The sequence below is a fragment of the Lipotes vexillifer genome, unplaced genomic scaffold, assembly GCF_000442215.2.
Source record: "Lipotes vexillifer unplaced genomic scaffold, Lipotes_vexillifer_v1.1 scaffold263, whole genome shotgun sequence".
NCBI lineage: Eukaryota > Metazoa > Chordata > Mammalia > Artiodactyla > Lipotidae > Lipotes > Lipotes vexillifer.
Window position 1 is genome coordinate 2409501 of NW_006796752.1, and position 14811 is coordinate 2424311.

Below are 14811 nucleotides of genomic sequence, written 5' to 3' on the forward strand. Positions count from 1 at the left end.
TTACATTCCACTAAGAAAAGGGTTCTGTAGTCAAATAAGTTTGGGAAATCATGAATTTAACAAAAATATACAGACATTCATCCAGAAAGAGTTCTCTGCTCCTTTAATCTACTAATTGGGATCAACCAAGAGAGGAGCAGAACATGTAGTGTTTTTTTTTTCTTTTGGCCATGCCATGTGGCTTGCAGGATCTTAGTTCCCTGACCAGGGATCGAACCTGTGCCCACTGCAGTGGAAGTGCAGAGTCCTAACCACTGGACAGCCAGGGAATTCCCCTGTGTAGTATTTTTTTTTTAACCTCTTTATTGGAGTATAATTTCTTTACAGTGTTGTGTTAGTTTCTGCTGTATAACAAACTGAATCATCTATATGTATACATATATCCCCATATCCTCTCCCTCTTGCATCTCCCTCCCACCCTCCCTATCCCACCCCTCTAGGTGGTCACAGGGAGGTCACAAGCTGATCTCCCTGTACTATGCAGCTGCTTCCCACTAGCAATCTATTTTACATTTGGTAGTGTATATATGTCCATGCCACTCTCTCAGTTCATCCCAGCTTACCCTTCACCCTCCCTGTGTCCTCAAGTCCATTCTCTACATCTGCATCATCATTCCTGTCCTGCCCCTAGGTTCATCGAACCATTTTTTTTCCAGATTCTATATATATGTGTTACTATATGGTATTTGTTTTTCTTTCTGACTTACTTCACTCTGTATGACAGATTCTAGGTCCATCCACCTCACTACAAATAACTCAATTTCATTTCTTTTTGTGGCTAATATTCCATTGTATATATGTGCCACATCTTCTTTATCCATTCATCTGTCGATGGACACTTAGGTTGCTTCCATGTCCTGGCTATTGTAAATAGTGCTGCAATGAACACTGTGGTACATGACTCTTTTTGAATTATGGTTTTCTCAGGGCATATGCCCAGTAGTGGGATTGCTGGGTCATATGGTAGTTCTATTTTTAGTTTTTTAAGGAACCTACATGCTGTTCTCCATAGTGGCTGTATCAATTTACTTCCCCACCAACAGTGCAAGAGGGATCCCTTTTCTTCACACCATCTCCAGTATTTATTGTTTGTAGATTTTTTCATGATGGCCATTCTGACCGGTGTGAGGTGATACCTCGTTGTAGTTCTGATTTGCATTTCTCTAATGATTAGTGATGTTGAGCATCTTTTCATGTGTTGTTGGCAATCTGTATATCTTCTTTCTTCTTTGGAAAAATGTCTATTTAGGTCTTCTGCCCATTTTTGGATTGGGTGGTTTGTTTTTTTGATATTGAGCTGCATGAGCTGCTTGTATATTTTGGAGATTAATCCTTTGTCAGTTGCTTCATTTACAAATATTTTCTCCCATTCTGAGGGTTGTCTTTTGGTCTTATTTCTGGTTTCCTTTGCTGTGCAAAAGCTTTCAAGTTTCATAGGTCCCATTTGCTTATTTTTGGTTTTATTTCCATTTCACTAGGAGGTGGGTCAAAAAGGATCTTGCTGTGATTTATGTCAAAGAGTGCTCTTCCTATGTTTTCCTCTAAGAGTTTTATAGTGTCTGGCCTTACATTTAGGTCTTGAATCCATTTTATTTTCGTGTATGGTGCTAGGAAGTGTTCTAATTTCATTATTTTACATGTAGCTCTCCAGTTTTCCAAGCACCACTTATTGAAGGGGCTGTCTTTTCTCCACTGTATATTCTTGCCTCCTTTATCAAAGATAAGTTGACCATATGTATGTGGGTTTATCTCTGGGCTTTCTATCCTGTTCCATTGATCTATCTTTCTGTTTTTGTGCCAGTACCATACTGTCTTGATTACTGTAGCTTTGTAGTATAGTCTGAAGTCAGAAAGCCTGATTCCTCCAGCTCCGTTTTTCTTTCTCAAGATTGCTTTGGTTGTTTTGTGTTTCCATACAAATTGTGAGGTTTTTTGTTCTAGTTCTGTGAAAAATGCCAGTGGTAGTTTGATAGGGATTGCATCGAATCTGTAGATTGCTTTGGGTAGTAGAGTCATTTTCACAATGTTGATTCTTCCAATCCAAGAACATGGTATATCTCTCCATCTATTTGTGTCATCTTTAATTTCTTTCATCAGTGCCTTATAATTTTCTGCATACAGGTCTTCTGTCTCTTTAGGTAGGTTTATTCTTAGATATTTTATTCTTTTTGTTGCAGTGGTAAATGGGAGTGTTTTCTTAATTTCACTTTCAGATTTTTCATCATTAGTGTATAGGAATGCAGATTTCTGTGCATTAATTTTGTATCCTGCAACTTTACCAAATTCATTGATTAGCTCTAGTAGTTTTCTGGTAGCATCTTTAGGATTCTCTATATATAGTATCATGTCATCTGCAAATAGTGACAGCTTTACTTCTTCTTTTCCAATTTGGATTCCTTTTATTTTTCTTCTCTGATTGCTGTGGCTAAAACTTCCAAAACTATGTTGAATAACAGTGGTGAGAGTGGGCAACCTTGTCTTGTTCCTGATCTTAGTGGAAATGGTTTCATTTTTTTACCATTGAGGACAATGCTGGCTGTGGGTTTGTCATATATGGCCTTTATCATGTTGAGGTAAGTTCCCTCTATGTTTACTTTCTGGAGGGGTTTTATCATAAATGGGTGTTGAATTTTGTCCAAAGCCTTTTCTGCATCTATTATCATATGGCTTTTATCCTTCAGTTTGTTAATACGGTGTATCACACTGATTTGCATATATTGAAGAATCCTTCCATTCCTGGGATAAACCCCAGTTGATCATGGTGTATGATCCTTTTAATGTTCTGCTGGATTCTGTTTGCTAGTATTTTGTTGAGGATTTTTGCATCTATGTTCATCAGTGATATTGGCCTGTAGTTTTCTTTTCTTGGTGACATCTTTGTCTGGTTTTGGTATCAGGGTGATGGTGGCCTCATAGAATGACTTTGGGAGTGTTCCTCCCTCTGCTATGTTTTGGAAGAGTTTGAGAAGGATAGGTGTTAGCTCTTCTCTAAATGTTTAATAGAATTCACCTGTGAAGCCATCTGGTCCTGGGCTTTTGTTTGTTGGAAGATTTTTAATCACAGTTTCAATTTCAGTGCTTGTGATTGATCTGTTTACATTTTCTTTTTCATCCTGGTTCAGTCTCAGAATGTTGTGCTTTTCTAAGAATTTGTCCATTTCTTCCAGGTTGTCCATTTTATTGACAGAGTTGCTTGTAGTAATCTCTCAGGATCTTTTGTATTTCTGCAGGGTCAGTTGTTATTTCTCCTTTTTCATTTCTAATTCTGTCGATTTGAGTTTTCTCCCTTTTTTTCTTGATGAGTCTGGCTAGGGGTTTGTCAATATTGTTTATCTTCTCAAGGAATCAGCTTTTAGTTTTACTGATCTTTGCTACTGTTTCCTTCATTTCTTTTTCATTTATTTCTGATCTGATCTTTATGATTTCTTTCCTTCTGCTAACTTTGGGTTTTTTTTTTTCTTTTTTCTCTAATTGCTTTAGGTGTAAGGTTAGGTTGTTTACTTGAGATTTTTCTTGTTTCTTGAGGTAAGATTGTATTGCTATAAACTTCCCTCTTAGAACTGCTTTTGTTGCATCCCATAGGTTTTGGATCGTTGTGTTTTCATTGTCATTTGTTTCTAGGTATTTTTTGATTCCCTCTTTGATTTCTTCAGTGATCTCTTGGTTATTTAGTGGCATATTGTTTAGCCTCCACGTGTTTGTAGTTTTTACAGTATTTTTTCCTGTAATTGATATCTAGTCTCATAGTGTTGTGGTTTGAAAAGATACTTGATACAATTTCAATTTTTAAAAATTTACCAAGGCTTGATTTGTGACTCAAGATATGATCTATCCTGGAGAATGTTCCATAAGCACTTGAGAAGAAAGTGTATTCTGTTGTTTTTGGATGGAATATCCTATAAATATCAATTAAGTCCATCTTGGTTAATGTATAATTTAAAGCTTGTGTTTCCTTATTTATTTTCATTTTGGATAATCTGTCCATTGGTGAAAGTGGGGTGTTAAAGTCCCCTACTATGGTTGTGTTACTGTCGATTTACCCTTTCATGGGTGTTAGCATTTGCCTTATGTACTGAAGTGCTCCTGTGCTGGGTGCATAAATATTTACAATTGTTATATTTTCTTCTTGGATTGATCCCTTGATCATTATGTAGTGCCCTTCTTTGTCTCTCGAAAACAGTCTTTATTTTAATTTTTTTTTTTTTTTTTTTTTGCGGTACGCGGACCTCTCACTGTTGTGGCCTCTCCCGTTGCGGAGTACAGGCTCCAGATGTGCAGGCTCAGCGGCCAGGGCTCATGGGCCCAGCCACTCTGCGGCATGTGGGATCTTCCCAGACCGGGGCACAAACCCATGTCCCCTGCATCGGCAGGCAGACTCTCAACCACTGCGCCACCAGGGAAGCCCTAGTCTTTATTTTAGAGTCTGTTTTATCTGATACGAGAAATGCTACTCCAGCTTTCTTTTGATTTCCATTTGCATGGAATATCTTTTTCCATCCCCTCACTTTCAGTCTGTATGTGCCCCTAGGTTTGAAGTGGGTCTCTTGTAGACAGCATACTTACAGGTCTTGTTTTTGTATCCATTCAGCCAGTCTATGTCTTTTGGTTGGAGCATTTAATCCATTCACATTTAAAGTAATTATCAATATGTATGTTCCTATTACCACTTCTTAATTGTTTTGGATTTGTTTTTGTAGGTCTTTTCCTTCTCTTGTGTTTCCTGCTTAGAGAATTTCCTTTAGCATTTGTTGTAAAGCTGGTTTGACGGTGCTGAATTCTCTTAGCTTTTGCTTGTCTGTAAAGGTTTTAATTTCTCCATAAAATCTGAATGAGATCGTTGCTGGGTAGAATAATCTTGGTTGTAGGTTTTTTCCCTTTCATCACTTTAAATATGTCCTGCCACTCCCTTCTGGCTTGCAGAGTTTTTGCTGTAAGATCAGCTGTTAACCTTATGGGGATTCCCTTGTATGCTATTTGTTCCTTTTCCTTTGCTACTTTTAATATTTTTTCTTTGTATTTAATTCTTGATAGTTTGATTAATATGTGTCTTGGTGTGTTTCTCTTTGGGTTCATCCTGTATGGGACTCCCTGTGCTTCCTGGACTTGACTGACTATTTCCTTTCCAATGTTAGGGAAGTTTTCAACTATAATCTCTTCAAATATTTTCTCAGACCATTTCTTTTCCTCTTCTTCTGGGACCCCTATAATTTGAATGTTGGTGCATTTAATGTTGTTCCAGAGGTCTCTGAGACTGTCTTCAATTCTTTTCATGCTTTTTTCTTTATTCTGCTCTGTTGTAGTCATTTCCACTATTTCATCTTCCAGGTCACTTATCCATTCTTCTGCCTCACTTATTCTGCTATTGATTCCTTCTAGAGAATTTTAAATTTCATTTATTGTGTTATTCATCATTGTTTGTTTTCTCTTTAGTTCTTCTAGGTCCTTGTTAAACATTTCTTGTATTTTCTCCATTCTATTTCCAAGATTTTGGATCACCTTTACTATCATTACTCTGAATTCTTTTTCAGGTAGACTGCCTATTTCCTCTTCATTTGTTTGGTCTGGTGAGTTTTTACCTTGCTCCTTCATCTGCTGCATAGTTCTGTCTTCCCATTTTGCTTAACTTACTGTGTTTGTGGTCTCCTTTTCATAGGCTGCAGGTTCGTAGTTCCCGTTGTTTTTGGTATCTGTCCACAGTGGGTAAGGTTGGTTCAGTGGCTTGTGTAGGCTTCCTGGTGGAGGGGACTGGTGTCTCTGTTCTGGTGGATTAGGCTGGACCTTGTCTTTCTGGTGGGTGGGGCTGCGTCTGGTTGTGTGTTTGGGGGTGTCTCTGAACTTAGTATGATTTCAGGCAGCCTCTCTGCTAATGGGTCTTGGTAGTTGTTTGGCATGGGGTGTCCATCATTGTAGCTTGCTGGCCGTCGGGTGGAGCTGGGTCTTAGCATTGAGACAGAGATCTCTGGGAGAGCTCTCGCCAATTGATATTACATGGAGCCGGGAGGTCTCTGGTGGTCCAATGTCCTGAACTCGGCTCTCCCACCTCAGAGGCTCAGGCCTGACATCAGGCTGGAGCACCAAGACCCTGTCAGCCACTTGGCTCAGAAGAAAAGGAAGAAAAAAGAGAAAGAAAAAAAAATTTTAATTAAAAAATAATTAAAATTTAAAAATTATTAAAATTAAAGAAATAAAAAAGTAATAGAAAAAAAGAGAGCAACTAAACCAATAAATAAATCTACCAGTGATAACAAGCGTTAAAAACTATACTAAGGTAAACATAAAAATCAGAAACAAGTCATTCGCAGACAGCAAACCCCAAGTCTACAGTTGCTCCCAAAGTCCACCACCTCAATTTTGGGATGATTTGTTGTCTATTCAGGTATTCCACAGATGCAGGGTGCATCAAGTTGACTGTGGGGATTTAATCCGCTGCTCCTGAGGCTGCTGGGAGAAATTTCCCTTTCTCTTCTTTGTTCGCACAGCTTCTGGGGTTCAGCTTTGGATTTGGCCCCGCCTCTGCATGTAGGTCACCCTCAGGTTTCTGTTCCCGCCCAGAGAGGATGGAGTTAAAGCAGTGGCTGATCAGGGGCCTCTGGCTCACTGAGGCCGGAGTGGGAGGGAGGTGTACAGTGGTTGTAATTGGAATGTGGGGCGAGCCTGCGGCAGCAGAGGCCAATGTGTTGTTGCACCAGCCTGAGGTGTGCTGTGTGTTCTCCCAGGGAAGTTGTCCCTAGATCATGAGAACCTGACAGTGGCAGGCTGCACAGGCTCCCGGGAGGAGGCATGTGGATAGTGACGTGTGCTTGCACACAGGATTCTTGGTGGCTGCAGCAGCAGTGTTAGCGTTTCATGCCCAGCTGTGCTGTCCGCGCTGATAGCCACGGTTTGCGCCAGTCTACGGAGCTCATTTAGGCAGTGCTCTGAATCCCCTCTCCTTGCACACCCCGAAACAATGGTCTCTTGCCTCTTAGGCAGTTCCAGACTTTTTCCTGGACTCCCTCCCATCTAGCTGTGGCGCACTAGCCCCCCTCAGGCTGTGTTCATGTAGCCAACCCCAGTCCTCTCCCTGTGATCTGACCTCAGAAGCCCAAGCCTCAGCTTCCAGCGTCTCAGGCTGGTGAGTGCTGGTTGGCACTGATCCTCTGTGCAGAAATCTCTCCGCTTTGCCATCCGCACCCCTGTTGCTGCACTCTTCTCCGTGGCTCCGAAGCTTCCTCCCTGCCCACCCCCAGTCTCCGCCAGTGAAGCAGCTTCCTAGTGTGTGGAAACTTTTCCTCCTTCACAGCTCCCGTCCCTATTCTTTTGTCTCTGTTTTTTCTTTTGCCCTACTCAGGTACGTGGGGACTTTCTTGCATTTGGGAAGTCTGAGGTCTTCTGCCAGCATTCAGTAGGCGTTCTGTAGGAGTTGTTCCACATGTAGATGTATTTTTGATGTATTTGTGGGGAGGAAGGTGATCTCCACATCTTACTCCTCTGCCATCTTGAAGGTCCCCCCTCCCTGTGTAGTATTTTTAAAGTGTATTTATTTTTAGATAATTCTTTTTCATTGTGGGATTAACTCATTGAATTGTTACACTCTTCTGCCTATGCTGCAAAATATACTCTGGGAAGTGCTGGTTTAGAGGATCTCTAACTTTTCTCATCATTTCATAGTGCATGGCTGGTGTTTAGTGTGGACTCAGACTCTGCCAGATTTTACAGATCCTGGGCCAGACCACTTTCACCTGGGGCTACAGCATTCTTACTCCTCAGCAACGTGTTGAAACGAGTCCCTCTAGTGGGCAACAGGTGACATGACGAATTGAGCGACTAGTAAAAGAAGGCTGGGGGATTTATCTGATGGTTTTGGATTCTTTTCCATTTACCCAAACAAAATGATGATACAAATTTCACTCATAGAAGAGCCACCCTCTGGGGGTTTTTTTTCCTGGTTTTTAAGAAGTCTAAAAATTTCAAAATTGTATTTCAGTTCCAGGAGCTGCAGTTTACCATTTTCCCAACACTTCCATAACCAGACTCATCACACAGCAGCAGGGTTGTGTGCTCGCACAGTATGTGTCACACCGTGTTGCGATGATCTGTTTCCACATCTGTCTCCCCCAACTGGACTGAGGAGCCTCTCACTCATCTTCAAACCTCCTTGGTCTCTCCCGATGCTGGCACCTTCCTTAGGATGGGGGTGCTCAGGAAATAGGTGTTGAATGAAAGGAGGGAATACATACATAAATAAATAAATATACTTATGGTCAAAATGGAACAAGGTGGGTTGGAAAATAATGCAGGTAGAAGGAAGTAAGATTTCCTATAGATTTGGGAAGAACTTTATTTGTGTGTGCAAATAGTAAATATTGTATCCTACCAATTTGAAACACACTCTACCATAAGACAGATACTTTGTTGTTAGGAAAGGGGGCATGAGAGCATGGACCCACCACATAGTTCAACTTTCTGAAAAATTTCAAACACTCTGCTGGATAATCGTGCCAAGGAGCCCCTCCCTGATGATCTATTCCTCAGTCTCTTCCCTTTTTGGCCACCCAGTCAAAGGGCTTCTTTATGGACACACTATTTTGGTTTTCTTGAATTCTACAGTGATGTTCCCGAGTCTCATGGGAGACACTCCCCAGGTACCTGCTGACCCACTCCATTCCAGGAATGAATCAGGGGACTGAAAACTCAGCCAGATCCCACATCCAGTGAAAAGTTAAAATCAAAGCACACTAACAATTCCAAAAACAACTAAATCCAAAACTACCTCTAAAACTAAACAACTCCAGAGCTCAGGGTGCTGGTTATTAGCCATGATCGCTCAGCTCCCTGCCCACCCTCTGCTCTCTGCTTTGTGGTTGGGGCCATTCGCCTCCTTTGCCAGCGAGGGCTTTGCTCCTCCCTGTGTGCCTGGGTTCCCTTCAGTATTGCCGTAGCAACTGGCCTTCACCCTGAGAGCCCCAGTTGGTTCCAGAAGCTGCAGTTTACCATTTTCCCAACACTTCCATAAGCAGCCTCATCACGCCCCAGGCCTGCCTTCAAGTTCCTGGGGGCACCTGGGGAAGGCCACCCCCCCCCCACAGCCATGCAGGGCCCCCAACCTCTTCCCTTGTTCCCTCTGTCCTTGGGCTGGTAGCTGCTTCTTATAGTTAGAATCTTCATGATATCTCATTATCACTTTTTTTCCCCATCAAAATCTGCAATAGCTGGATAGCACTTCCTTATAGTAAATCCTTTCTGTTAAAATAACTAGTATAGTGTCTCTCTTGATTGGATCCTAATTGATGAACTAAATAATTGTAATACTAAATAATTCTGAAAATAAACCTGAAAATAAAATAACTAAAAATAGTGAATAGAAAAAAAATTGAGTGACAAAGACAAAACTGAAAAGAAATAACTGAGAATAAGTAACTCTGAAAATAACTCAGAAACTAAATAGCTCAAAAATTCTGAAACTAAAAAACTCAAAATATAATGTTCAAAAATGCAACAACTGAAAATAAAGTAATTTAAAACCAAATAACTAAAAAATAAAAAACCCCAAATAATAGGGCTTCCCTGGTGGCGCAGTGATTGAGAGTCCGCCTGCCGATGCAGGGGACGCAGGTTCGTGCCCCAGGCTGGGAAGATCCCACATGCCGCGGAGCGGCTGGGCCCGTGAGCCATGGCTGCTGAGCCTGCGCATCCGGAGCCTGTGCTTTGCAACGGGAGAGGCCACAACAGTGAGAGGCCCGTATACCGCAAAAAAAAAAAAAAAAAAAAAAAAAACCCAAATAATAAATGAATGCAAAAATAACACAGAATCTAAAATAAGTGAAAATAAATTACTGTGAATATAAGTAACTTTAAAACCAAATAACTAGGGGGAAAACCCCAAAATAACGACAGCTATTTTATTCTGAAAATAAAGGAATTCAAAAACTTTCAGTGAGTTTTTACTATTCAAATAAGTAACTGTAAAATAAATAATTCAAAAATGCCAATAACTAAAAATAGAATAACCATGAAAATAAATAACTCAGATATTAACAATTGTAAAGACAGATAATTAAAAGTGAATAATTCTAAAGCTAATTTGGAAATATATAACTATTAAAACAAAGTAACTATAAATAACTGAAAATAACTCAAAAACTAAGTAACTTTAAAGACAAAATAATTATAAACAGGTAACTTTAAAGCTATAAGATTAAATAACTAGAAAACTAAAAACAAATGAAAATTAACTAATAAAACTAAAAATAAATAACCGAAGATAACTGAAACTAAAAACTAACGAGTCTAAACGTAAGAAGTTAAACTGTAACCAACCCTCACTAAAAGGAAACAATCCTGGAACAAAGTAACAAAAGTATCACATTAACATTCCTGTGGGGATTTAGGGAGGCGAACACAGGGCTGCCATGTGGAGTCTGAGCAGCTCTGATCAGAGGTTCTCAACCTAGCTCCCCACTCCCACCCCAGCAGAAATTTGGCAATGTCTGAAGGCATTTTTGATTGTCATAATTTGGGTGAGTGGGTGGGGGGGTGTTACAGGCATCTAGTGGGCAGAGGCCAGAGATGCTCCCAAACATCCTACAAGGCACAAGAAGTACCAACAACGAAGTATCCAGCCTGCAAAGTCAAAAGTGCCGACATTGAGAAACCCTGCGCTCAGCTCTCCAACTGGATTATGCTAACCTCCAAAAGGCACGTGTGCCGAGCAGCTCGAGGTTCTCCGCGGGGTCTGCAACCAAGCCGGCTGCGCTCGCGCCGGCGTGCCTCTAATGGCGCAAGGTTCTCCACGGGGTCTGCGCCGAGTCCCTGCGCGAGCGGGGCTGCACCGGGAGGGGTGGGCTCCGTGGGCTGATGGGGACCGCTCCTTAGGCTCCGGAAATATGGTCCTGTTGCCCCCGGGCAGGGCAGCGGATCCCCAGGTTCCAAGGCCCCTTTGCTGCTTCTGCTTAAGGGCAGGCCGGCCTCCGCATCCACAGCAGCGGCTCCTGGGAATGCAGGAGGCCGGGGAGGCTGGGTTGTCTGGGACGAGTGTCAGTTCTCTGCAGAGGGCGGCCTCAGGTCCCCTTCCCGCGCCCGCACTGCCTCTGCTCGAAAACCGGTCTCCCCACTGGGGTCGAGCAAGCCAGCGGACATCCCAGGGCTCTCCTCAGTTTTGTTTGTGGCCCTGAAATTCCAAGAAGAAAGTCAGAGGAGCAGTGGCTAACAAGTTCGCTTACTTTTCTTTCCGTTTCACACTCACGTGGCCTCCTCTTCGCCGCCCTCTTTCTCTCCCTGGATGCCTTCTCCCGTTTCCTGAACAGACTTGGAGGTTTCATAACTGTCGTCCAACTGGCAAAGCCCCGACAGCTGGAAGGGAAGGGACAGGGGTGTAATGCTGCGGTTGGGTGGGGGGCGGGTCCGGTCCACACGGCGATTCCCGCTGGCAGGGCGGGGCCGCCCCAGCTTTCCTATGGGGCCACTCAGGTCCTCAGCAAGAGACCCTAAATTTGGCCAGAAACCAGGGGAACGCTAAGGAGCCGGGGATGCGGGGCCTGCTGGGCGGGGGGTCTGAGCCACTTTGCAGATCCAGTGACCTCAGCTTCCTGGATTAGGCCGAGTCCTTAATGGGTGAGAATCATGTAAAGGAGGGAGAGGGAAGCAGGAGAGGAAGAGGGGGCAGGAGAAGCTGATGAACAGGAATGAGGGAAAATATGAAAGAGGTAAGAAGGAAAGAAATTTACACTCAGAGCACTGCTCTCCTTTTCCGTATCTTCTGCACCTTCACAATTGTCAAAGGTTTCCATGGAGATAAACTCCCTGCCGGAGCAACCTTGGGGAAAGAAAAGGAAGAATTTGGCCGGCCGTGGGGGCGAGGGCGTGGGAGGACAGGCCTCGCAGCCTATGGCAGGACGGAATGGGCAGCCACCGGTCTCCAGGAACCCATTCTCGCCGTCTCTCCCGCCTCTCCCAGGACTGCTCTGCTTCACCTGGGCCGGGAGGAGGGGGCCTGTCATCTCCAGGTTCCCTTTTCCAGCTCAAAATTCTGTAACTGTGAGAAGACATGTCCACATGGTGCTCACAGTCCTACCTCCTTGTCCTCCAAGAAAAGTCATTGTCTTTTTGTGCTTGACGACCTTCCTGCCTTCCCTCCTTCCCGCCCTCCTTTCTTCCTTACCTCCTTCTCTCCCCTGATTACTGCCCATTTCCCATTTCCTTGGCAGCCTCTGCCAAAAGTCACTGCTCTCCCCGTGGGAAAATCAGAGAGAGAGGAAGTACATCCTGCCTCTCTAGCCACTGAATGATTAACTTACCAATTAGCCACACCATTGTGCACCTGTTCTGTGCCAGGGCTGTTAAAGACACTGGGGAGGAACAACAAATCCCACCAGATACTGAGCCTGCTGTATGTCTGCTGGGATGTCAGGCATTTGTCAAAAGTTAAGCCTCACACAACTATAAGGACCTTAGCCCTTGGCCGGTAAACACTGCAGTTGAAATCTACACATTTATACTTTTTCTTTCTTTCTTTCTTTCTTTTTTTTTTTTTTTTGGTGCCGTGCCAATCAGCTTGTGGGATCTTAGTTCCCCGACCAGAGACTGAACCCAGAGATTGAACCCAACCCATCACAGTGAGAGCGTGGAGTCCTAACCTCCCTACACATTACTACTCTAAAGACGGGATCTCTGTGCCCACAATGCTCCCAAGTCAGCTTAGGGAGGCGAGCATCTGCGGAAAGATCTTGAGCTGAGGGAGCCCCAGGTTGAGCGTCAGCTGAGTCCATCCCGCAGGAATCTGAGCACCGGAGAGTTTCAGTTCCGGTGAGAATTCAGGGGGAGGGGCCTCGTGGGGGCACAGGAGCGAGCAGAAGTAGCCTGCAGTTGGGGTGGGGGGGCACAGTATCTCTGGGAGCAGGCATCCAGCAAGAGGGAGCTCCCGACCTGCCGCCCAGAGGCCCCCCCAGCTGCGCTCGGGGCACGGGGTCCTCCCCGGAGCAGGGCCATGGGGTCTGTGCGAGCACGACAGGGAGCAGCCGGGCAGCCGCTTCCTGGAGGCCTCCAGAGACGCCGCGGGACGACAAAGGGGCAAAGCCTGGTTTAACTCCTGCTCCTGGTACGTGGTGGGGCGACCGGAGGGAGCGCGGAGGAGAAAGTAGCTCTGGGAGGCGCCTCCCACCGCCCTCCTCCAGGTTTAACTGCGGGGCACCCTTAGTAACCCCCAGAGACGCCTCTTTAGGGCGGCCATCCCGCGTGGGTCCCCTGGGACCAGGAGCAGACAGTGAGGATGAAGGGATGGCGGTCTTGCTGGAAAGCTCTTAGGCAGGAACTGAGCAGGAGCTGTTGTGCCCTTGACCAGCCCCTGCGTGGATAGAAGAGCTGCGTCTCCAGGGGCCGTGGCCTCAGTGCCCCAGGCAATGCCGGGTGTCAGGGACCCCAGAGCCGCCCGCTGGGAGGAGCCTGGGGTGGTAGTGGAGCTGGGCGGCAACCTGGGAACTGAAAGATGTGAGGACGAGGTCCAGCCATTCCTCGAGGTAAGTGAAATGATGACCTGGTGCCGGGGCTGCTTCCCCCCTCTCTCCTGTGGACCCTGCAGGCTGGGGAGTGTGAGGGGGCCTCAGCCGGGCACAGGGCTGGCACAGAGGGGCCCTCGCACACTTGGCCACGCGTTGACTGCATTATTTCAGGGTCATCCAGGCCATCATCCCCTGCCTCCAGGTACGGATTTGCCTGGGCTGGCAAGAGGACCAATCCTCCGAGCACAGTCAAGACCCAGATGCCACCTCCCTGCTGGGGACCTGCGGTGCACATGGGCTCCTCGGCTCCTGGTACCACAGGTGAGGGTGGGGGCCGCCTGGGGCCCCTCAGGCCTCCAGTTTAGTCTAGGGCAGGGTTTTCCATACTCCTTAGAGTGTGACCCAGGGATGGGCAAATTTTACATCCCTACACACAGAAATACATTCACAGAATTAAAACCAACGTTTGTGGAACCATATTGCGCTCACAGCGCGTGATGTCCTCATCTATTCTGGTCTGTTCTTTCTAGTCTATTCGTTTGTTCTGTTCTTTTATTCTGTTCTGGTCTATCCTGGAGACAGAGGAGGAGAGGGGCTGTGGGAGGCGGCGGGGTCACCCACAGTCTCCTCACAGGACCCTTCGAGGGAGAGTTTCTTCCGAGGCAAACTGCATCTGCCCTGGGTGAGCCCTCATGTGTCTCCCCCATGGGCCCCGGGCTCTTGGCAGCAGAGACAACACCCTGTTCACCCAGTAGCCCTCATGGCTCCTGGAAGAAACCCAGAATTCTTAGAACCCGCAAGCCTTGGAGAACGCCCCGCAGTCAAAGCCCCCCCCCGTTGTGCAGGGGAGGAAAGTGCAGCTCACGGCAGTCTTTTGCTGTATCTTTGTCATTTCCATATTTAAGCCCTGCCTCCTGGATTCACTGGCCATGGGCTCTGTGGTACTAAAAGTCTTAGGTACTAAGTCTTAGGTTTTTGGAGGTGGCAACACTGAGGGGACCCCAGATTCTGGGTCTGGCAGGTCATAGGCACCTGAGTGAATGAGAGGCCCATTGCCTGGGGTAGGAGCAGGGGCTTTGGAGTCAGTCAGACCTGAGTGCAGTTTTGACTTTGTCTCTCACTCACTGGCTGTGTGATCTTGGGTAAGCCACTTAACCTCTCTGAGCATCAGTTTCCTTGTTTCTAAAATGGGGATAATAATACCTATTGTGCAGTGTTGATGTAATGATTAGCAAAATTGTTTGTAAAGTAAAATGGAATTTAATAAATAACACTCATTATTATTATTGTTAATAGTAATTATGATAATACTAAAGAGAAGGTCTCAGAACCGCTC

The 14811-nt window shown here is 45.1% G+C and overlaps 1 protein-coding gene and 1 non-coding gene across 2 annotated transcripts in view; both read right to left on the bottom strand.

Moving 5' to 3' along the window:
• Positions 1 to 196: 196 nt before the first annotated feature.
• Positions 197 to 269, bottom strand: TRNAG-UCC (transfer RNA glycine (anticodon UCC)). Its single transcript has one exon. It is a non-coding gene; the product is annotated as a tRNA-Gly (tRNA).
• A 10747-nt stretch (positions 270 to 11016) lies between these two features.
• MCF2L2 (MCF.2 cell line derived transforming sequence-like 2) overlaps positions 11017 to 14811 on the bottom strand; it is a 199095-nt gene continuing 195300 nt past the window's right edge. The window contains exons 28-30 of the mRNA XM_007468974.1: positions 11706 to 11794; positions 11225 to 11331; positions 11017 to 11149 (exon numbers count right to left, since the gene is read on the bottom strand). Coding sequence (XP_007469036.1) covers positions 11017 to 11149; positions 11225 to 11331; positions 11706 to 11794 — 329 coding nt within the window. The remainder of the gene's footprint in view (positions 11150 to 11224; positions 11332 to 11705; positions 11795 to 14811) is intronic.